This window comes from Drosophila sechellia, chromosome 2R (assembly GCF_004382195.2).
Source record: "Drosophila sechellia strain sech25 chromosome 2R, ASM438219v1, whole genome shotgun sequence".
Taxonomy (NCBI): domain Eukaryota; kingdom Metazoa; phylum Arthropoda; class Insecta; order Diptera; family Drosophilidae; genus Drosophila; species Drosophila sechellia.
Genome location: NC_045950.1, coordinates 8004411 through 8026828, shown reverse-complemented (window position 1 = coordinate 8026828; position 22418 = coordinate 8004411). Strand labels below are relative to the sequence as shown.

General features: G+C 46.1%; 7 protein-coding genes across 8 annotated transcripts; 2 read left to right on the top strand and 5 right to left on the bottom strand.

Moving 5' to 3' along the window:
- The first annotated feature begins 129 nt into the window (after nt 1–129).
- LOC6608721 (caspase-6) lies at nt 130–1377 on the top strand. The gene is given in 6 exon segments (XM_002033409.2): nt 130–206; nt 272–313; nt 373–580; nt 631–933; nt 936–1035; nt 1114–1377. Coding segments are annotated over 6 exon segments (765 nt in total). The 5' UTR covers nt 130–173; the 3' UTR covers nt 1193–1377.
- Nucleotides 1378–1407: 30 nt separating this feature from the next.
- LOC6608720 lies at nt 1408–2622 on the bottom strand. 2 transcript variants are annotated; one of them, XR_004361503.1, is made up of 4 exons: nt 2244–2622; nt 2097–2179; nt 1894–1994; nt 1408–1841 (listed from the first exon to the last, which is right to left on the bottom strand). XR_004361503.1 is itself a non-coding variant. In XM_002033408.2 (4 exons), exons 1-4 carry the CDS (start codon nt 2344–2346, stop codon nt 1762–1764), a joined length of 405 nt encoding a protein of 134 aa, XP_002033444.1. In that variant the 5' UTR covers nt 2347–2622; the 3' UTR covers nt 1409–1761. The 2 variants fall into 2 exon arrangements, 1 of the variants encoding a protein (XP_002033444.1); XM_002033408.2 differs by having other exon boundaries at nt 1409–1841; nt 1894–2032.
- Nucleotides 2623–3285: 663 nt separating this feature from the next.
- LOC6608719 (leucine-rich repeat extensin-like protein 5) lies at nt 3286–3992 on the top strand. The gene has a single exon (XM_032714366.1). It carries the CDS (start codon nt 3310–3312, stop codon nt 3904–3906), a length of 597 nt encoding a protein of 198 aa, XP_032570257.1. The 5' UTR covers nt 3286–3309; the 3' UTR covers nt 3907–3992.
- Nucleotides 3993–4534: 542 nt separating this feature from the next.
- On the bottom strand, nt 4535–5259 carry LOC6608718. Its single transcript, XM_032714367.1, has 4 exons — nt 5072–5259; nt 4936–5021; nt 4749–4881; nt 4535–4692 (listed from the first exon to the last, which is right to left on the bottom strand). Exons 1-4 carry the CDS (start codon nt 5178–5180, stop codon nt 4631–4633), a joined length of 390 nt encoding a protein of 129 aa, XP_032570258.1. The 5' UTR covers nt 5181–5259; the 3' UTR covers nt 4535–4630.
- Nucleotides 5260–5683: 424 nt separating this feature from the next.
- LOC6608717 (nucleoprotein TPR) lies at nt 5684–13983 on the bottom strand. Its single transcript, XM_032714365.1, has 5 exons — nt 13697–13983; nt 7117–13249; nt 6734–7062; nt 6542–6675; nt 5684–6216 (listed from the first exon to the last, which is right to left on the bottom strand). The coding sequence occupies exons 1-5, from the start codon at nt 13845–13847 to the stop codon at nt 5929–5931; spliced, it is 7035 nt and encodes a 2344-aa protein (XP_032570256.1). The 5' UTR covers nt 13848–13983; the 3' UTR covers nt 5684–5928.
- Nucleotides 13984–14292: 309 nt separating this feature from the next.
- Nucleotides 14293–21256, bottom strand: LOC6608716 (monocarboxylate transporter 12). Its single transcript, XM_002033404.2, has 6 exons — nt 20477–21256; nt 16794–17760; nt 16240–16692; nt 15574–16179; nt 15296–15422; nt 14293–15234 (listed from the first exon to the last, which is right to left on the bottom strand). Exons 1-6 carry the CDS (start codon nt 20507–20509, stop codon nt 14853–14855), a joined length of 2568 nt encoding a protein of 855 aa, XP_002033440.1. The 5' UTR covers nt 20510–21256; the 3' UTR covers nt 14293–14852.
- A 281-nt stretch (nt 21257–21537) lies between these two features.
- Nucleotides 21538–22388, bottom strand: LOC6608715. Its single transcript, XM_002033403.2, has 2 exons — nt 21970–22388; nt 21538–21914 (listed from the first exon to the last, which is right to left on the bottom strand). Exons 1-2 carry the CDS (start codon nt 22183–22185, stop codon nt 21723–21725), a joined length of 408 nt encoding a protein of 135 aa, XP_002033439.1. The 5' UTR covers nt 22186–22388; the 3' UTR covers nt 21538–21722.
- Nucleotides 22389–22418: the final 30 nt, after the last annotated feature.

Here is a 22418-nt window from a genome sequence, read left to right as displayed (position 1 = left end):
GGTAAGTAACTGAAGTTTTAATCGGGAAATAATAATAGTAACTCAATTTGTACTTGTTTTTGTCGATGAACAAATCCGGATGTTGGCTATATAGATAGTGACTGATAAGGCAGCAAATATTGCACTGGCTATTGTGTATTACTCAGTTAACGTTATATCGCCGAACAATAAGCATGTATCTCCCCGAAAGAACAGAACATCAAAAAGTATGTATTGTTGTATATTTATTTTAGGAAACCTAATAGGCTTTATGCAAAATCCACTGCTACAGATTGTCAGACTATATGACAGCAACAGGGTCAACGGTGCACCAGTAAGTATAAATTAAAGAAAATCATTAAAGATTCAAGCTAAAAATGTTATTTTTCTTAGGGTCAAGGCCTTCATTTAAATGGAAAACTTAAGCCCCCAGCCGTGTACATTCTGAATCATGAGCAGTTCCCCCAGGATCCTCAATTGAACCGAAAGGGTAGCTCAAATGATGTTATTGCTCTTCGCAAAACATTCGAAAGCCTGAATTGTCGGGTTGAAGTAATTTCTAACCCAGAGTTGCCGGACGTTAAAAACAAAGTTAAGGAGTGTAAGAAATATGAGCAAACGGTATTTCTCTTACTAACGAATTTCTTTAAGGGTCTGCAAAACGATTCACACAGGACGCTGGAATTGTCCTCATTATCTTGAGCCATGGCGACCGAAAAGAGAAAATCTTGGCGTGCGACCACAGGGAATACCACTTGGACGATGACGTCCTTTTTCCACTCTTTAGAAATCCAACCTTATCTGGCAAGCCAAAGATTTTAATTGTTCAAGCCTGCAAGGGTACGTTGAGAGCTGATGCGAAAAATATGAGCAACGAACCCTATATTAAGTGTTACAGCTGCTCCGAGGGCTATTACAGCTATCGCAGTGAATATCAAGGTTCGGTTTTCATACAAATCTTGTCAAGTTAATGGATCAATATGGCCTTACCAGGGACTTTCAGTCGATCTTTAAGTATGTAAAGGCTGAGGTCGAGCGAAGGACAACTATGATAGGGTAAGTTTTACTAGTATAAGCTGTTTGGCAACAGAATGTAACTATATGTTGTACTTCCTGCTTTTCTCTGTTTTTCAGTTTGAAACAAGTTCCTTCTGAGGAGTCGCACAACTTCGATGAACCCTTTTGTTTTGGAGATTTTGTTCAAAACGCTTAATGAGTTATATATTAGAGTATTTTTTTAAAATATATTCAAGTTACTTTCTGGTCAGTGTAAAGTAAAACGACCGAATTAACTGGATGAGATATATATGATCTATATATTTACTTACACTTTGTCAAACTGGAATTTACTGTGTTGATATATTATCTTGAAATAAAACAATCGAAGCGGAACCCCGAGATAATGTTAAGTGTTCAAGGAAGTGGGTAGGTAAGTGGGTTAGCGTTATAACTCGCTTACCTATTTATTAAATTTTATTTACCAATATACAAAATATATCTGTGGACGGCAGTCAACTTAGTGACGAAGCGCACCTAAAGAGTGTGCAGACCTCTCACATGTTACACGATTCTAAAAGTAACTGTACAATCGATTTTTTTATAATATGTACATGTAATTTGGGATCCGATTTGCTAGGGATAATCTCAATTTCATTTGAGCTCACCAATAAAACATGAATGAGTTTTACAATTAACTTAAATACTATTGAGATCATAAGCACCTAGAAAAACGGATAAAACAATCCAGACCAGAAGGCAATTATATTCTTTCTGCGTAAGGTTTTAAACTTCCAGAACGTCTTCGGGATCTCTGACTTCGGCATAATACGAGTAGACGACAATCCAGAAGTAGATACCAAAGCCTGAAAAGGATGTTCTTGCAGGATGCAGTAACTCACAAAAATAAGAACTTACATATATATATCGCAGATCCTGGGACAATTATCTCCCGGTACCGCACCTCCTTAATCAGCATGTAGATGCAGTACACGAGCAGGATCATGCAGTTGGTCAGGCTAGTGATCAGGAAGAACATCAGGAGAACAGTTGATCTCTATAGTGGTTTAGTTTCGAGATGGGATCGGCTGCAGTGGGTGCCACCCAGTGGCTGGACTTACGATTAGAGCTCCGCCCAGCAGGAATGTGCAGCCGATGCAATGGCAGATGGCCACCGCCTGCTCAATGTGTGCGATGAACTCCTCTGGATGAAGATGGATGCATTACCAGGGTGATCTTTTAAATGGACCTGTCAGCCCCAAACTTACGACCCGCCAAGTTGAGCACCACTAAGTTAATGATGAGGTCCACGATGGCTATGATGATGCAGGCTTTGCGCAATTTAATGCAGAAACAGCATTTTTTCACCATTTTACAATGTTTATCTAGACAACTCCATAAACTGATTAGAAAAGCGGAGCTATTGTCAAAGAACCACAGTTTATTTTAAAACTAGTACCGCTAAATTAAAAAAAAAATACGTAAATCATGCGTTGGCCAAATAATAGAAGCTTCTTATCTGCAATCTACTGAACATATTGTGAGCGAATTGCGAAGATTCTAATCGCTTTGGTTTCAGTGCATTGTGACTTTCATTTCGAGTTGGGGGATTTCAAGCTAAAATACCCTATATATTGACATTGTGTGCTTATACTACTCGGATATCACTTGGAACTGTCACCTTTAAAATTAGTAGATAATCTGTAGAATTTACTAAAAGAATACTTGTTGATTCTACATGTGAGAAATAAATCTAATTTTCATTATTTCCCATTTGGTTACTTCTTCTTCGCGGGTTATTAACCTCTTTATGAAGTTGGCGCCACATAAATACCTTAGTGTAGATCATGGAACCCAATGACCGTCCCTGGCCCACCAATGCAACGTGCGAGTTACATAATAAATTACAAGTGAACATCGCAATCGACCATTAAGGCGAATGCTTTTGGCAAATATTGGCCGAAAAGGGGCCGGGAAGACCCAAAAACAGAACGTGACGACAACGGGCCCTCCCTTCCATCTGGTTTGCCTGTGCAGTTTTCAGTTTCGTTTTCATCAGCCGAATTTCGGATACGAATCCGAATCGGATACGGAATCCATGTCCACACTGGGCATCGAAAACGAAATCGAAATGGGCACAGTGCGCCAGCTAATTTGTATGCATCGCGGATTGCTGGCGGGGATTGAAGAGCTGCGCGTAACGCGATTGGGAAGCCATCGGAAATATTATGCAAGGGCGGGGGAGCTACGCATTGCTGAGGTGGCGGATTCATATAAAACACTCGATTGACCTGCAGTAGTAGCTTCATTCGCAGCCGAACCATCGACATCAGCATGCAGACGCAGTGTATCCTCCTTCTCTTGGCCGCCAGTCTGGCCATATGTGTGGCGCGTCCGGAACCACCTAGATCGCGTTACGGACCGCCGCCACCGCCAGCTCCCCAAAAGGAATACGGTCCTCCGGCCCCGGCAGCACAGCCTCTACCCGTTTACGGACCACCAGCCGCCTTCTACGGACCACCAGCCGCCTCGGAGGCCCTCGTAACAAAGAACGTGTACGTGCACGTGCCGCCAGAGGAGCCAGAGTTCTATCCGGCCTCGTCGCCCATCCAGACGGCCGTTCCCAAGAAGCACTACAAGATCATCTTCATCAAGGCGCCCAACCCTCCGACCCCTGTGCGCCAGGTGCTTCCTCCTCCGGTCCAGGATGAGCATAAGACTCTTGTGTATGTTCTGGTCAAGAAGCCCGAGGAGCAGCAGCCCGTCATCCTGCCCGCTCCAGAGCCCACAGAGCCCAGCAAGCCGGAGGTTTACTTCATCAAGTACAAGCAGCAGCAGCCCAAGCCGGCCACCCAGTATGGCCCACCTCCGTCCGCCCCTTCTGAGGAGTACGGAGCACCACCTGCCCCCCGCACCGTTGAGCAGTTCTAGTTTGTAGTGTCGTCTAGGTCCACAGCCCATGAATGTAAATATTATTTATGATCGCTGCCATTAAAGAGAGTTTAGAGAATGCGAAATCAGCCGGATCTTAAAGTCCTTGGGATATTATTTCATATTACTACCTTGAAGTGTTATTGTCATGAACGCTCCATTCGTTGCGAATCCTGAAATCTTGAGATGCGATCATCAATCAGTGCATCTTAACAATGGCACTCGATATTTGTTTTATTTACCAGGAGCACGCATCGCATACAAATGAGGTTACTACGCAAGTTATTGGGTACCGATAATTGGGAAAGCAATAATTTATATTGCTCAATTTATGCATTACTCGTTATTAACGTCGAATACATTATTCAAATTTCAATTTGTTTATTTGGTTAGTTAGGTCAAGATTGCAAAAGCGTATGGATTTCAATGGATTTCAACACGAATTTCTCTTACATGACTTAAAAATTGTAAAAAATGTATGTATATCGTTTAAAAATATTTATCATTATTGCAAGATGAGGCATAAAAAGAAAGGAAATTAAGATCCAATGAAAATTGGCCGGAAATTGAAGATATTATGGTTAGATAATTTCCAAATATAAAATATGTTTGCCAAAAAAGGTTATACTTTACATTACTTTATTTTACATCCAAATGATTTAACATTGAAAGAATGAATTTTAAAAGGAACAACATTTAACAAAATACTGTAAAATTTACAAGCTCATGCGTCCTTTAAGCGATCATAATAGGAGTAGACCACCAGCCAAAAGTACAAGCCTAGAACTGGAAAAGGATTGGGCCAAGTTGAACATTGGGCCAAAATAATGAGTGCAACTTACGGGATTGAAGAATATCGAAGACTAGATATTCATTCATGATACCTTCTGTGGCCACAAACACGCCCTCGGCAACTAAAATGAAGAACCGGAGGCAGGAAACTGAGAGGTAAGGCAACAGAAAATATCTCAGGCCCTGAAATTAGACAGCTTTATATCGTTCGCCAACCAAAATATTATGGATCCCTACCAGAACTGCTCCAAGCAGTAGGAAGATGCAGCAGATAACGTAGATACCGCTCACCACAAGGGAAAAAAGTCCCAGCAGGCTGTCACCTATGAACACCAGTTATATCTTAGCGATACCTATGGTCAGGACCACTCACGATCAACAAAGAAGCGATCCAGTCCACGGATTAGCACCTCAACGATGGCTATCAGGATGCATCCACACTTCAGGTCCACACAGCAACAGCAATTGTCCGAGTAGATCATTTTCGTTTTTTTTTCTTTTGGGGTTTCTAAGCCAATTTCGGATATGAACCGCCTGGCCAACTGACTTACAACAGCCGGTAATTATGTTGGAGTCTTCAATTCGGATCACGTTTCATGTTCCACTGCTCACTGCATAATTAATCGGCTTGCGTAGCTTAGACCAATTAAGGTCAATGCCACCAAAGCGCAGTGCAATCGTTGGTCTATATTTCAAATTAGAACTAGGCGATTTTAATCGAACCCCCATTATCAAACTAAATTAATTGAGTAGTTTCAATACTGTAATATAAATAATTATCTTTTACATTCATTTGAATATGAGAAAAATCATTGGAACTTCTTTAAATTACTTTAAAGACTATGAAATATGGTTTAAAGCGGGTAAACTACATCTTTATGCGTTATAACATTACTAGAATGAGCCAATTTATTTAGGAAGTAAACCCCTTTTTAGTGCTGGGGTAAAACCAGTTTGAAATCCTTGCCCAGAAAGGTGCATCAAATATTGGCCAAATTACACAAATATTTATTACAAAGTCTATTTTTTTTTGTGTCTTTGTGTGTTGTCAACTGCAGAAACTCAGGACTTGCAAGCTGGAGAATGTTCAGTAATATGTATGTATTTGTGGCTCAACTTAGACTAGGCGTTTTTAAATGCGAGGAGACTTATTTCTAGCCGAGTAAACGCAATGATTTTATAGTCAGCCTATAGCGGACTTTCGTCTGCGGGTCCGCCGAACTCCTCGCCCTAAGGGAATCGCCCTCCGTTGTTGAAGTTGTTTGGAGACGGACGACGAATGGGACGCCGGTTGCGGGCCCGTTGCGCAAAGCGATTATTATTGGCTGACATCTGGTTTTGCTGAATGTTTCCCGGCGACGTGTCCCGCTGCCAGACAATTCGCTGCGGCCGGTTCTGGCTGTTAGGACTGCCACCCCTCATGGCGCGATGTCCTCGTCGGGTGGGCACCGCACTACGCAGCGTGCGAAATCGCGTGTTCTCCGACGGCGAAGTGGCCTCCGCCTCGCGACCCTCCTCCTAAAAAGAAATGGAGAGCAATCAATTTAGAATTCAGTTGGTGCAGATTGGTCTGGGTTATTTTTTTTATTTTAAAACAATAAAATGGCTTTCAATAGAAACATTGAAATACAACTAAGTTTAATTTTTGTAAATCACATTTCCTCTACAAAACTTTGCATTCTTAAGTAAAGAAAAACTAGTTTTTATTATGTACTGCTTTCATGCACTCCATAACCCATGGGGTTAATCGCATTCAAAGAATAAGTATTTCCATACAGGGTCTCACTGGGACCGACCTGCTTTTCTACACAGCTATCTTGCCACCAAGGCAAGTACTACTTACCTCAACACCCACCGCCTGCTTCTCACCCTCGGAGGAGACGCCGTCGGCTCCCTCGCTGTCCTCGGTGGGGTTTCCCTCGCCAAGATTGGATTGGTTTTGGGACACCTCCGATTGGCTAGTGCCCACATTTGGATCTGGATAAAATTAATTGCTTAGTTTTCCGTTCCATGTACACTATTTATTGTAACTTACTATCGTTTCCTAGCGGCTGAGAGTCTTCTCCTTGGCCAGTAGCCATTGTCTCCTCGGCGAATGCCTCATCAGCTTCGCTGGCGTTTTCTGCTCCGTCAGCATGATCACCCTCGTCAGCAGCTTTAAGGGCGTCGCTTCCGCTGCTCTCCCCTGCTTCGCTCTGTTTTTGCGGAGAACTGGCCGAGGCAGCTCCCGCATCGCTGGGGCCAGCGCTTTCATGAGGCGCGCCGCCGGCCACCTCGGCGGTGCCATCGACGTCAGCGGACTCCAAGCGGGCAGGTTGCTCACAAAAATTCGAGACTTGAGGGGAACTTACAATCTCCACAGAGCTGTTTGATTAAATTCAATTAGTGAAGCTCATCGGAGAATAATCGTTAACCTACCTTTCGTTGCGTCGGGCGGCTGCTGTGGACGTTGAGGCAGCTGCCTGCTTCCAGTTGGAGGCCTCAGCCTGAGGTAGAGTCACCGGGTTCGATGACTCTCCACTGCCACTGGTGATGGCCTGACTCTGGTTGTTCTCCTGAGTGGAAGCGGATGCAGTTGCAATTGCCTGGTTGTCCAGCGATTGACTCTCTTCCTGAGCCTGCATGTGCTGCTCCGGCACTTCGATGTCCACCTCGTTGTTGTCCTGGGCATCCACAGCTATATCATTGTCATCGTCACCACCTTCGTTGTCATCCATCTCGTTGTCCTGCTCGTACGAGTCTTCGTAGCCCTCCTGTTCGGCCTCGCCTCCGTCAATGGGACCATCGTCGGCATCGGCCAGAACGTCCTCCTCGTCGTCTGAGTCAACTTGAATGTCATCCTCCTGATCGCGCTGAGAGGAGGTTGGCATTTGATCGACATCCATTCCGGAATCACCAATGTGGCCGGCCGATAGCTCTCCGCTGTGCATGGGACCGCGAAGTCTCTTAGTCATTTTTGACATTTTCTCGGGGACACCCTCCTCAGTGGTGGTGGAGGAGTCACCCTCAATGTCACGAGGACGCTTAATGGCTTGTGAGGAGCATCCAGCCTGGGTGGTCGTCACATTGCTGCTGGACGGGGTGTGTCTGCTGTGGCTACTCACCACTGTGGAGGAGCTGCTACTGCTGCCAGAAGTGCTGGGCTGTTGGCTCTGACTTCCGCCATCCTGGACACTGGGAGCAGTGGCAGTCGGGACAGACGTGGAACTGGATGATGAAGATGACCCTTCAACACGCGGCGACACTAGCGCCACAACTTGCTGTTGGGCTCCGCCTACAAACAACTGCGAATCGTTCTGCTGCGGGTGCTGGATACTTTCCGCCTCCTGGGAACTTTCGGCAGCAGATGAGGCGCCCATCGGCGGAATAGCAGCGACGGCCACGGATGCAGAGCTAGTGGACGGCATATAATCGGTATGTGAGGAAGTGGGTGAGGATGATGCCATCGATTCCAGGGCGGCACTTCCAGTGGTGTGAACCTGTTGCTGTGGTGGCACCAAAGCGGTTTGGGCTACCGCGGAGCTGCCGCCGCTAGCGGCGGATGTTGTGGAAGTGGATGAAGACGATGATGACGAGGAGGTGGACGTACTGGATCCTGCCGGGGGCTGTTGGCTCGTAGGTAGAATCGCGGCCGTGCGGCTGTTTTGCACCGAAATAGGACGTATGCTGGCCAAAGGAGTCTCCCCACCACGCCAGGGAGTTACGGTGGCCGATTGTTGCACCGTTGCCGAACCAGACATTGGTTTCACGTTAGCAGTTCGTGGAGAGCTCTCCGAGATATTGCCCTTCTCGGCAACCGAGCTGGTCGAGGGCTTGGTTGACTGCTGAGATCCCAGCTGACGGGTTAGCTGGTTAATTCTCATGTGCAGCGATTCGTTCTCGCGGGTGAGGCGCAGGTTGATGTCCTTATTGGCGGCTATGTTCTCCTGCAGCTCCTTCTCTAAACGGGCAATTGTCTCGTCGTAGGAGGATTTGGTGCCAGCAAAAGTTGTCTCTTGATTGACCAAATCAGTACGAGCCACTGTAAGGTCTACTACAAGTTTGTCCAACTTGGCCTTGTATTCCTGTCGTATGGCACTGGTTTCAGTTTCTGGTTCTGTGCGCTTTTTGACTTCATCACATTCTTTGGTAACCTTTTCGTGCTCATCTTTAAGCGCCCGTAGTTGATTATTAACTTCCTCTAACTCGCTGCGAACCTTCTCCAGTTCCGCTGACGATTCGGTTCCACCACCTTGAGCTTGAAGGCCTATATAGAAGTCCTTGTAGCGCTTGGCCAGTTTACGAAGCTGTATCTCCTTGGTTTCCTTATCTGCAATGGTCTTGTCCTTCGTCTCCAACTCCTCGTTGGCCTTTAACAGCTCTTCCTCCTTTTGCAGTAGTCGGTTCTTCAATTCCATGATATCCTGCGTCTGGCGTGTGTTGTTTTGCTTGAGATTGGTGAATTCGTCCACTTGCTTCTTGCGCGCCTCGTCTAGAAGTTGCATTTGTTTGTTCAGCATTGGGATCTCTGTATTCATGCGCTGCTTTAGCACAGTCAGCTCATCCGATTGTTTCTTGTTTAGCTCTTTCTCGGCAGTCAGCAACTTGGCCAGGTGCTCGCGCTCAGCCTGCAGACGCTTGAACTCCTCTGGGTTGCGATTGCTCTTCTCCACCAGCGCATTAGCACGCTGCCGCCACTTGATTGCCTCGGTGCGGAGCGAGGTGTTCTCCACATTAATCTCTTCGATCTTCGATGTCAGTTCCTTGTTGCTGCACTGCAGCGGGAACAGTTCCTTTTCCACGGTGCTAATACGATCAGTGAGTTCGGCGACGCGAAGAGTTAAAGCGTTACGCTCCTCTCGCAAAATGCGGTTGCTATCGGTGATGGCATTCAGAGTTTCAATCTTGCGTAGCACCTCCTCGTGTTTGTTGGCCGACACCACGTCCGTCTGGCTCTTTGCGCGCTCTTGGTTCAGATAGCCATTCAGTTCGTCAACCTTCTTTTGTTGAATGGCGTGTTCTGAAATCAGACGAGCATTTTCCGCCTTGAGAATGTCCAGCTTGGCAGCGTACAGATCCTTCTCCTTGCGCAAAAACTTTATGATCTTTAGTAGCTGTTCGTTGTTCCTTCCTTCCTCGGCAGCGGTTAGTCCAGAAGCATTTAGGCTCTGATCTGCATCCATTGCAGACTCATTCAAGGAAGAGTTCGGGTTTTGGCTTTGACTGGCCAGAACAGCCAGTTTCGAGGCCAGCGCTTCGATTTGATCATGTAAGTTGGAGTTCAATGCATGCAAATCAGCCACTCTCTTCTCTGACTCCTCCCTCTCCTTGTCCAGCAGCTTTTGGGCCTCGACATTCGAACGCAGAAGTTCATCGTATGCGGTTTGCAATGATTCCCGACCTGACTTTAATTGGTTGAGTTCGTCGTTGGCTTTGAAGAATTCGGCCTTGTAACGGGTTAGCTCCTGAATATCTGCAGAATGCTGTATCATTCCGTTAGCATACTTCACCTCCACAGCATTAAGAGATTCAACCAGGCTCGTGTTTTCGGAACGCAGCGTCCGAATGGTGCAATTAGCTTCCGTAAGCTTCTCTAGCAAGCTCTTTAGATCGTCCTGGGCTGACTTTAATTGACCCGACTGGTCGACAGTCTTGCTCTGCTCGGTGACATTGGACAACATGGCCTCCGCTTCCAAATCGCTTATACGGGTCTTCAGTTCAGCCTCTGAACTGCGAAGCTTCTTGATTTCCTCCTCCTGCTTGGCCACCAACTCGCCGTGAAGCTCGTGCAGACGCTTGATCTCATTTTCGGCGCTTTGAGACATCTTATAGAACTGCTCGCCATGCTCACGAGTCTTTGCCAACTCTTTAGTGAGTGACTCAATCTCCACCGTGGCCTGGTCCAGCTTAAGTTCGAACTCTCGGGCTCGTTTATTAGCTGCAGTGATGGGGTTGTCATTTAGAGTGGGCGTCAGAACTTCCTGAAGTTTTTTGCTTAATTCATTGACCTTGTTGACCTTCTGAGCAAGTTCTTCGCGGACGTTGATAAGCTCCGCTTGCCACTTATCTGCCTGCTGCTTCTCTTCATCTTTCAACTTGATGGCCGTCTCCGCCTGCCGCTTAAACTCGTTAATTGATTCACGGAACTTCTCCTCCTCCTCCTTGAAGTGACGACGCTGAGCAGCCAGTTCCCGTACAGTGTCATCTAAACGCTGCTCTAAACGCTGACGGCCCTCCATCTCAGATCGCTCAAGGTTGGTCTTTATGAATTCCAAACTGTTTAGAAGCAGTGATTGGCTCTGCTGCTCGCGGTGATAAGTCTCCTTTTCGATCTGCAGTCGAGAAGATGTGTCCCTTAGAATGCGATTCTCTTGGCGTAGGCTTTGAGCCTCTGCATCGGCTGCTGCGTGCTTGCGGTGTGCGGTCATCACTTCGTCCTTGAGCAAATGTACGGTTTGCTCGTGTTTAATAATGGTCTTTTCATAGTTCTTGGTACGCTCTTCCAATGTAGACACCTGCTGCTTGTAGGTGGCTATATGTTTGTGAAGCAGTTCGATTTGCTCTTTCTGGAACTCAGTGGTGTTCATCAGCTTGCAGTTACTGCTGGTTAGCTCCCGCACCTCATTACGCATAGAATCAAACTGTTCTTGGGCCAGTGCATCGTTTTTACGCTTTTCGCTAGTGTAATAGTCGTAGTTCTCTTTCAGTGAGGCGTACTTCTTGACCTCCCCTTCCAACTGTTGCTCCAGATGCCGCACCCTCATTTCCAGTTTCCTGTTCTCCTCAGAATTGGCTGCCGGCTGCTCTGAAGTATCAAGTACAGAGTCGTTAGGATCCAGATTGGAGTCGTCCATATCCACAGTATTTTGACCCAGCTTCTTCTGAGCCGCGAAATATAACTTCTTGTAGCGGTCGCACTTAGATAGCAATGTAGTAACCGTATTGTTCTTTTGCGTCAATAAATCCTCCAATTCTGCAAAACGCACTTCGAGCTTTCTTATGTGATTCTTAGACTGCTCCAACATGACCTTATCTTGGTTCTTTTCGCTAGCCTCTAAAAGTTGTGTGAGGTCCCGGGACATATTCAGGAGGTATGTATTTCTTTCCACCAACTCTTCAATAGAACTAAAGGTTACCAAGTTATCGTTGATCACACTTTCGCTGGTGGTTGTCTGACGAGTTGGTTGGTTACGTACATGTTTCACTCCAGCCCTTATGCAGTTTAATTCGTCCAGCAACATGCACACCTGTCGGCTGAGATCGGTGTGCGTCTGTTTTAGTTTCTTATTTTCATTTTGGTTGTGATTAAGGGTAGATAAAGCCCTTTCCAATTCCCGCTCAAGGTATAACTTATTTTCTAATAATTCATCATGCTCGCGCAAGAGCTCACTGTTAGTCTCCTTCATTTTTTGGTAATCGGATTTCTGTTTTTCCATAACCGGGGCACTCTCTGAGACCTCAGCAATGATCGACTTGAGCTGCAACTTCAACTGCTGAATTTCGCGATTTCGCATCTCCAGTTCTTCGCTGTTTTTGGCGTACATGGAGTAAAGTTCGGTAAACGATAGATCGGAGCGCATAATGCGACTAGCCACAGCCGCACTGGGGGCCAACTGGCATATGGCGGTTTCTAAATTATTTTCCCGGACCTCTTTTATCAAATCGTTGGCACTTGCTAGCTCCCGTTCCATATCCTTAATCCTCTTATTTTGCTCCTCCAACTCAGCGTTGTGCTTTTGCTGCATGATTTCCTTTTGCTCTTCCAACTGGGCGCACTGCTCCTCGGCCTCCTCTAACAAACGTTTAATTTCGGAGATGCCCTGCAGGAGTTCCTCACGCTGGACCAGATGATCGGATTCGGTGCTCTTAAAGATTTCAAACAGCTTTTCCTTGGCATCAAGTTCGTTTTTAAGCTTCCCCACATACTCTTCCGTTGCCTGGTTCTGCTTGAAGGCGGTGTCGTTTTGGATTTCAACCTTGCGGGTCAGTTCCCCGATGGTCTTGACGGCCTGTTCGTACTGTTCCTGCATCAGCTTTAGGGATTCGGTTTTTTCATTAAGGCGAGACTCTAGCTGCATGGTGTTTAGTGAGTGCTCCCGTCGGATGTTCTGCAACTCGGCGTTGCTTTTGTTGAGATCTCCGCTGATTAACAAAATCTCCTTTTGCAGCATATCGCGTTCGCTTTCCATGCGGTTCTCTTTGAGCTCCAGAGCCACTTCCTTGCTTTGAATTTCGTCCACGCGAGCAATGGCTTCGCACTTGGCGGCAATCGCGCTGCTTAGCTGCTGCTGGTAGGTGTGCAGATCCTGCTTCAATCGTTCCAGCTCCGCCTGTTGGCGCTCGATTACCTTCATCAGTGAATCGCGTTCCTCAACTATCGAGGACTTCTCCTTGCGCAACTGTGATATTGTTTGCTCGCCTTTGGTGATCGTATCCATTAGGTTAGCTCGTTCCGAAGACATCTGATCTAGATGAGTGCGCAGCTCGTTTACATTTAACTCAAAGCTGGTAAATTTGACTAGATAGTCCTCCATTTTGTTCTCCAGCTCTTCGCTTTTCTGCTCGGCTTCGGCTGTGAAAAGGGACAAATATGAAAAATCATCTTAACTGGATTTAAGTAACCACAAAGTATTTGGGTTAAAATGAATATGACTTCAGACGGCCCACAGAAATTCCCTGGAGATTTCAAACTTGGATTAACTGTTTTGATGGGAAAATGTCCGGCCAGTGTTACCACACCGGCGGTAGGTGAAAATTAATAAGGAAAATAATGTTGCTGCAAGCAGACATTATTTTTAAGAGCAACAACCCGGAATTTTATATTTAAATTTCTATACACAAAATATATAAATGGTGCAAGAGTTTTTAGCACGCTAGAAACTATACAATAGCGCTTGCTTATTACAAGAAGCGGAATCTGAGCCGGCAAACGCCGAACAGTTGAACAAATAAAAGTTATATGTGAAATACAACAATATATATAGCGCACAATAGTATATATACAAATATAAAAACATACCCAACCGATTGGCGGCCGCACGGTTCTTGCAGTACTCATCTGAGAAATTGTTAATGTACGCCGACAATTTCTGCTGGATGTCTTCCGGCACGAGTTTCAACTCGTCGGGCTGAAGTATGTTGTTCAGAGCTTGTGGACCGCTGAGATCCATGTTCGCAGTTGATTCTTGTCAAGCAGTGGTGAAATGTATGTGGGCGGTGCGAAGTTTACGATGTCTGCTTAATTTTTTGCGAAATTTGCATTCACTCGCTTTTGGGACGCGAAAAAGTGACTGTCAATGCAGTGGTGATGGAACAAAATCGATATTACTCGATATACTATCGATTCGATTATATTATTCTCACTGTTTCAACCGCGTTCGACTATATTATTCTCACTGTTTCAACAGCGTTATAACAGCCTATTCACAGCCTAATAAAACAACATGTTTTTCTTTGGGGAAATCAAAATATTTATTCTTTAAAAATATATCTTCAAACCATTGCTAAAAAATTTATTGCGAATAAAAAAAAAAATTATATGCCTGTATATAACATAAACAAAAGCAAAACCCACACCAAGCGATATCATTCCCTTTAATTCCATAAAACGCGTTATACCTTTTGATTTTGTGTTTATTTGGTAATTGTCTTTATGGGTAAATGTCTCACAACAACTATTTTAATTCTAGGGTAATGTAATGTGATGGTTTCCATTCAAGCCTCCCTTCTGTCTAAAGCCACTTGATTTTTCCTGCACAACGTTAAGTCCGTTCCGATATGGATGTGCGAACCTACAACTATAGTCGGCCTATATAACCATCTAGTCGGGCATTGATCGTAGTTATCATATTATAAAGTTATATACGGGTATTTGTAGTTCATGTCTTTTAAACTCAGTTCTTTTTGCGCAACATTTGGTGCTCAGTTGTTGGTTGTTTAGGTTGTTTGGTTTCTTCGTTTGAATATCATCATCTCTATCTCACACATCCTTTTGCTGTTGCTCAACGGAAGGATAACAAGCGATTGGGTGCGGGTGGGCATGGATTGGTTAAGATACGAAGATACGGATGAGAACGTACGGATAGTAGTAATAGTAACTGGTAGAACTCAACTAGTATTTGATCGCTACTAAAACACTATTAACATATGGGGCAACCAACGAATCCGAATCATTTCTAGGCCTCCTCGCACTCCTCCTCCTCGCGCTGAACAAACAAGCGATGGTTGCGGGCCTCCAGGATGGACCACACGATCAGCGGAGTGGTCCCAAGTACCATGCAGGATCCCATGCAGTAGAAGCATATCTCGTAGTCCCCGGAAAGATCTCGCATCAGTCCTGCCAGCGGCGGCACCGATATGGCCCCGATGCTCTGGAACATCCTCACCAGCCCGTAGCTCGAACTGATCCTGTCCGTGCCAAAGACGTCCGCAAGGAGGACCGGCATAAGGACATACCAGCTACCCAGGCACAGTCCATAGACAGCGGCCGATAGACCTACTAAGACAAGAGTCTTGGCGAAGGGAATTGTGAGCACGGCACATCCGGCGCCCAAAATGCTGTCGATATAGAGAAATATCATTAGTTTGGATCGAAAAATAAACCATAGCTGGTACTCACCACAAGGTGTAGGTCTTCTTGCGATCGAATAGCTGCAGGTCGCACAGCCAGCCGAGTCCAAGGCGCCCAATCAAATCTAGGACCGCGCTGATGGCCACCAGGTATCCAGCCTCACTTTTATTGTATCCTAAAGATGAACAAAGTTTAAGATTCAGTTATGTATACTCATATAACAGAAAAAATTATTAATAAATTAAAAATTACTTTTTTTTTTGGAAAATATAATATTTAAAATCGTACGCCTAAATAATATACTTTGAACATTTTTAATAGTATACCTATTGAAATGACGTGGGCGGGCAGATAGTACAACATGTAGGGACAGCCGACGGACATCAAGGTGACGGATAGGCACATCAGGATAAAGCTCGGGTCCTGCAGCAGACTGATGTCCAGGTACATCTCGATGCGCTCGCAGCAAGTGCGTGGTCCTTGCTCTTCGTCGTCGTCGTCATCCTCATCGGCGGCAAGGTGGCAGTCGCCATCGATAATGGACTCCACCAGCTGGGAGTCTAGAATGCCGAGCTCCGCCTGCTCCACCGGCTGCTGCTTGAGATCACTGAGGTTGCTAACCGGAGTGGGTATCTCCATGCTCTTGCTGAGTCCGCGACTGACCACACTCGGCGGCGAAAGAGGCTTCTCCAAGTGGGCTTGGATCTTGGAGATCACCTCGTCGTTGGCAAAGACATTGCGCCGACGACGACTTCCGCGATTGGAATCAGTGCCGGAGTGCTTGCGATAGACCCAAGTGGAGTCCGTGCTCAGATCTTCGACGGAGTGCAGCAATCCGGAACTGCGCACCTTCTTCATGGGCTTGATGAAAGTGGTCTCGCCAATAATATCCTTTACCTCATCGTCGCTCTCCTGCGCTGACTTGTCCTGGGCTAAGTAACCAAATGGGGACTTATTATTTGGAGCTTTTCTCGATGAAATAATACTCCCACCTGGCTGCTTGCTGGCATAGTAGTTCAGGTGGTTCTTTGACTCCTCCAGGAACAGATGCTCGATAAACTTGTCGCTCAGCTCGTGGCCCGCACCCACATCGCAGGTGTCCAGGTAGGTGGATGTGGTCAGAATGCCGGTGGTGCTCGGATTGATGTCTTCGTTCAGGGGCTTTGCCGTCTCCTCCTGTCCCTGGCCCGAGTCCTGATCCGTGTAAGCACTGATTGGGCGGTAAAGAGTTGCCGAAACGCACACATGAAGCATGCAGCCGCCCAGGATCAGAATGGTGCCGTGGAAGCCACAGTTCTCCGCGAGGTGCTTTATCAGCACGGGTAGGATGAAGCTGCCGGCGGCAGTGCCCGAAACGCAGATTCCATTGGCCAATGCACGGTGCTTGTCAAAGTATTGGGAAACTATCACTATGCCCGGAGTAGTCGAGAGGCCACCACCAATACCTGAGCGTGAAGAAATAGTTAAATATTAACATCATGATAACTAAATAAATATAATTACTAATGTGATGAGGGTAAATTTAACGAGATTATACATTATGCACCTGTGAGTACGCCAAATGTTAGGAGGAGGTGCAGCAGACTGGTGGCAAAGTAGCTCAGTATCATGCCCATGGCGCAGAAAATGCCGCCGACGAAGACCACCGTTCGGCAGGAGAATCGCTGGCAAAGAGCACTCGACAGCGGGGCCAGGACCAAACAGAGAGCCGACAGGATAGCTGGAATCCAGGAGGCCACTGTGGCCGTAGAGCTCGGAAATGTCTCCATGATCTCCACATACAGCACGCCGTACGACTTGACCAGTCCGGCCACCCAAAATTGCACGGAGAAGGCCCCGAAGACGATGAACCAACCGTAACCGCCGTCCGGTGGCTCCACATTCGGACCACCGCTCTCCGTTGTGGTCGTTGAGGAGTCCCGATCCTTGACCACTTGCTTGCTACGCCTGGCGACGGTCACGCGATCCCGCTCACGCTCCTTGGCCCGGCGGACGCACCTGCTCCGGGCCGTATTCAAGCCCGATCCGGAACTCGAACCCGACTTCCGACTGCTGCGAAGCTCATGCGATTTGGCAATCAACGGTCGCGCCGTGATGCTGGACACGGTCAGCAGGTTCTCATTGTCATCCTCCTCCAGCTCGGAGATCTGATGCTCCAGCAGGCTGGCGTGCAGGGTCCTCGGGCAGCATTGCGTGTCCAGGCTGAGGGTGGCGGGTCGTCGCATGGGCGAGGCGTTGGGTGAACAGCATCCGGAGCGGAAGGCGGCGGACTCCATGTGCTTGCCATCCAGCTCGGTGGGCACAACGATGTCGGGCAGTGGAGCCGGCGGCGCTGATACCACCGAGAACAGGGAGCCGCATTCGATGCCGACTCCGCCACCGGACCCGTCCACGCCCGCCCCTCCGCCGGAGCCCTCAGCCGTCTTCGTGTGGAGAAGGCGCCCTCCCGACTCGTACTGGACTCCACCAATTGGGTCCGGTTCACTCGCGCAGTAAACCGATCCCCGGGAACCCTGCGAAAAACATAAATAGTATTTTTGTATCGTAAAACATTAAGTATGTTAAGCATTTTGGTTATACAGCGCAATATTTAATATTAATCTATGTATAAGATATGGAGTTTCCTAGTGGGATGGTTTTTTTTAATAACAATTAAATAACAAGTTAACGAAGTATGCAACCCAAGCTAATGGGCCAATTTAATTGCGAAACTACTTATCAGGCACTCAACATCAAGAGTTAACGTCCCAAATTGGCGTGCATACAAAATTCCGCCTCCGCCGTAGCATTCAAAAATGGGTTAACCCGTCAGAAATCCGGGGCTGTTGACAAATCGACTGGAGGCGGGTCAAGGAAGCAACAACTTAGCCCAATTTGCATTGCTAAACGAAATGCGAGGTGCGCACGCGATCTGCCGCCTTATAGACGACATCGCTGCAGCGCCCTAATGTATGCAATACGTTTTGTTTAATTGAGTTAACATCCAGTTCTTCCCCGATTCCCGCTCCGCTGGTCTATGTAATTACCCGCGGACCGAGCGGATTTTCTTGTTATATGTACTTTGTTAAATCGATGCCAGGCTGCAGGTGCATGCTGTGCCTTGCGGGCTGGCATGACGTCTGGGAATTTTCCATTAGTCTGCGGGATCCGCTGACACTTCCTCCCACGAAACCTCCATTTTCCGTCGACTCAGGGTCAAGAGCGAGGCGGGGCTGGTCTGGCATGCGGTTGCCTTTCAGCCTTTTTTTTAGTTTCTGTCTTTGTTGCCGGAAATTGATGGGGGGTTCGATTGGCCCCAAAGGAGGAGTGGTGGGTGTTTGCTCCAATCCAAGGACGATGCAATGTTCGAACCGAAGGCTAATGCCAGGAAATACCCGTGCTGATAAGACGCCAATCTTTGCCAAGCCCTCGTAGAAAGGACACAATTGGAAAGCAGTCAAAACGAAATTCGGTATGTTGATCTAAGGTATTATTGGGTTTGCAGCTATGCCAACTGTACATACTAATATATCCATTTAAATTCCCTTAATATTTATGTGCCATTGTTATAACCAACAGTTCGTAATAACTCATTTCCTAATAGCTTCTTATTTCGCACTTGTTTGGCCCACTCCCACCTATTTCTTGGTATTTCCAATGACGTACGTATACGTAATATGATACACTGCAAGGCATCAAATATCAAGTATGCGACGCGTGTGCCCATTAGAAAGTAGGATTGGTGCCCATCGCTGGTTAAACCTATGCGCAATATAACAGGTGAAGCGCTCTATTCAACCTTTTTATTTGCTTTTACTTAAGTATCCTTTCTAAGTAGTTCCTAATGAGCAAATAATCAATAATTATTATAACGAATAAATATTGCATGGTAAATATAACAAATAACATCACTTATACTTAATAAAGCCAAGCAAATTATTATAATTGGATAGGCAATTACATATTAAATATAATTCTAGCTTTGAAAGTAAATTTAATAATTTTGTCTTTTGTTTACGTGGCATGGCATTTGTCGACTTTCATGCCGCCTCTGAACTGCCAGTCATATTGTTGGTAGAAATAAGCCAAATAAAAGTCATGCAATATTCTTGAACGAGTGCAATATGCAGTCACACATCTGACACGACTAATGAGCGTTGGCCAACTCTTGGCATTTGGCAACTCCCCCTCAAGAGCATGAGTCACAGCATCCCAGAGCCAGTGACCTTGTCGAATGTCAAAGGCCCAAGTCACCGTGGCATGCGATGGTATACGATATCCTGGACGCAAAGACCCCCAAGACCATCCACCGCTGTCAGCTGGAATCCGGCTTAAGCTGTCAGAAAGCTTTCGCTGGGGCAGCTCTGCAATCGCTGGTTGTTTTCAATTTCCCAACATTTCAAGGCCTTTGCCAGCGCTTAATGAAACGGAAGAACCTTCCCCCGGGCCAAGTTAGTTGGCGCTCGTGTGTGGGCCTGAACGATAAGCGGTCAAGGTGAAAGGGGTGGCCTCAAGTCGGCTGGTCGAGGGTGGAATCTAGTCGGGGAGGGAATCTAGTGGGGAGGACTTGACGCACAACTTGTTGAGCCACCAGTAATTGCTAACCCTCTGTAATAACCGCTATTAGGTTGCACAGGCCTAGGCCAATTAGTTCACCCAATCAGCAGGACATTGATGCTTAAGTATGATGCTTAAGCTATACTTCCATATGCGATTGTAAACACGTACTTAAATATTAAAGATTTGGCACAAAACTCATCCTACATGTTTACAAAATCAACGGTTGTAAATAACTATGCATAATAAGAAGTTACTTTTCATTTGCAGAAAGGAACACAACTATGCGATTTAATGGGTGTCATGAAAGGTCAACACCATGCCACGACTGAACTTTGTCTTTGGGTTTTCGGTCTTGCAGGTCAGGATGTGTGAATGTAATCCCTCCAAACTGCATTCCATCAGCAGTCGGGGGCATGCATTGTTTACTTTCTTGTCCCCGTTCTTCTAAAGCGACTAAGATGGATGCAACTTGTGACGTTGACCCATTCTCGTGTCGCCTGCAATGTTTACGTACTCGTAAAACACACTCTGGCCAAGTGCGCATGCTCACCAGGGAAACCCAAACCCCAGCTACCTCAATACGATTGCCATTGGCCCACTCCCCAGAAAAGGCAGCGAGGAGGAATCAAGGGGGATGGTTCCTGACCTTCCCGAAGTAAGGATAAAGGGATGCTGTGTAGTACTACTCACCTGTAAATGCCAGTCACGCTGTAGGGACGACATTGCCGTCCTTTACTGAACGTGAAACGCCTTTGATGTTTCTCTTGTTGCTCGCGCTGTTGTTGTTGTTGCTTGGGGCGTTGTTGTTGTGCACCCAAATGCATTGGGTTGCCTCTGCTTTGGGTCCTTAAAGTCCTGAAGAGCTGACGTTCGCGGGCCTTCACCGGTTGGCCCAAATTGGATACTCTCCTACTGCTGCTGCTTCTGCCGGAACGGCTCCTTTGGCACTGAATCCTTTGCGGGTTCGTCTTGATGGTTTGTCCTCCGAATCGATTGCGATTTGCGTTCGCTTTTCCTTGAGGGCTTCCTTGAGGAACTTGTATGGGTTTTCCTAGGGGCAATATCCTTGCTGCTCTGGCGTCATGATGCGTTGATGTGACACACAGTATCCCCTGTTACTCTTGTTTATGCAGCAGCTGTTTCCGCTTCCGCTTCCTTGTCGCCCCCTTCCGTATCCGTTTTCAGCACAAGCGCACTCTCTCACTCACTCGCTGGCGAATATGCAGTTTTTGGAACAAATCGATATGGGGCGAGATTCCAGCTGAAGTCCTTTGTTCTCAGCTTACTCAATCTCGCGAACGAATTGGATTCTTTCAGTGAGTTAAGTCGGTTGAAAATACGCCCTAACTTTGCCTGATGCTGTTGAACACTTTCTCTGAGTGGGAAAACCCTTTGCAAAAACTTTTTTATTTTTCGTGAGGACTCTTCGCTTGTTGCCCTTTTCGGCGGATGCAACTGTTCTGCTGCTGCTCAAGCTCACGACTAAACTGATGAGACTCATGTCCTCTGGAGGTCCATTGAAAACCCAACTCAGTTAAGGTGAACTTGGTGGTGGTGAGTTTCGGTTTGGAAAAAGGGAAACCAAGAGTAAGAGGTCCTCTCTCCATTGCTTTTCATCCGTTTTGTTTTGCTAGGCTCTTTTGGCCGCCTGTTGCCAGAACCACCTACTTTTATTTCTGAAAACAGCTGATGAATGAATTACGAATTGATTTACGAATTAAAGACACACAAATTTTATTTTCTAGGAGGCTCAATATTAGTTTAACAAAGTCTTTATATACATTTTTTCATGCATATACCTATTATTTTCCTATATTAATCCAAGTAGGTATTCGTTGCTTTTTAATTTTTTTGTATATACATATGTGTCAAGCGATTACGGCATGGAAAATTTTTAATATAAATGGAAAGCCAAACGAGTAAACTTTGCATTGCTTTATAAAGATGTGCGTAGTTCTTCCAGGTTTTTGGTCATGTTCAACGCCACTCCAAGGAATATAAAGCTGATGGCCACGGATGAAAAAACGGCAGCCGGTAGGTTCTTGAGTAACCACTGCAAGATCATCGTGTAGACGGCAATGGCCATGAGCAGCATGCACATGTATGGATAGGCCAGCCATTTAATGAACTGCGAAATCAAAATCTTTAGAATATTTCCTCAACTGATTTGTCATGCGGTTTACCTTCCAAACTGCAATAATCAACAGGAGCGAGGATAATGCATAGAGAGCCGATCCGGTGGTCCACACAATCTTTACCGCCTCAGAGACACCTGACAAGCTGGTCATAAAAAGGTAGCCGGCAGCCACGCCCGATATACAGGATACGCAGGCCATAATGGAGACGATCACCCTGCAAGTCGGCAAAAGTCTCTTATATGAGAACTCCTGTTCGCTCATGTGTTTGATGTATTTTATGTCAATTAACACTATGTAATTTGAATTTTTATTCAGTACTTCATATATCACTTTTTCATTAAAAATTTTTATTTTACTTAAAGTTTTTGGAACAGTCTTCTTTGTTTGACGTTGAATAGTTAAAAATGTTCAAGACTTTCGCGCCCACATAAGCTTGCTTATCGGTATTATTGATAAATCCAGCGGTGACCGATAAGTTTTGCAATCGATTGCGA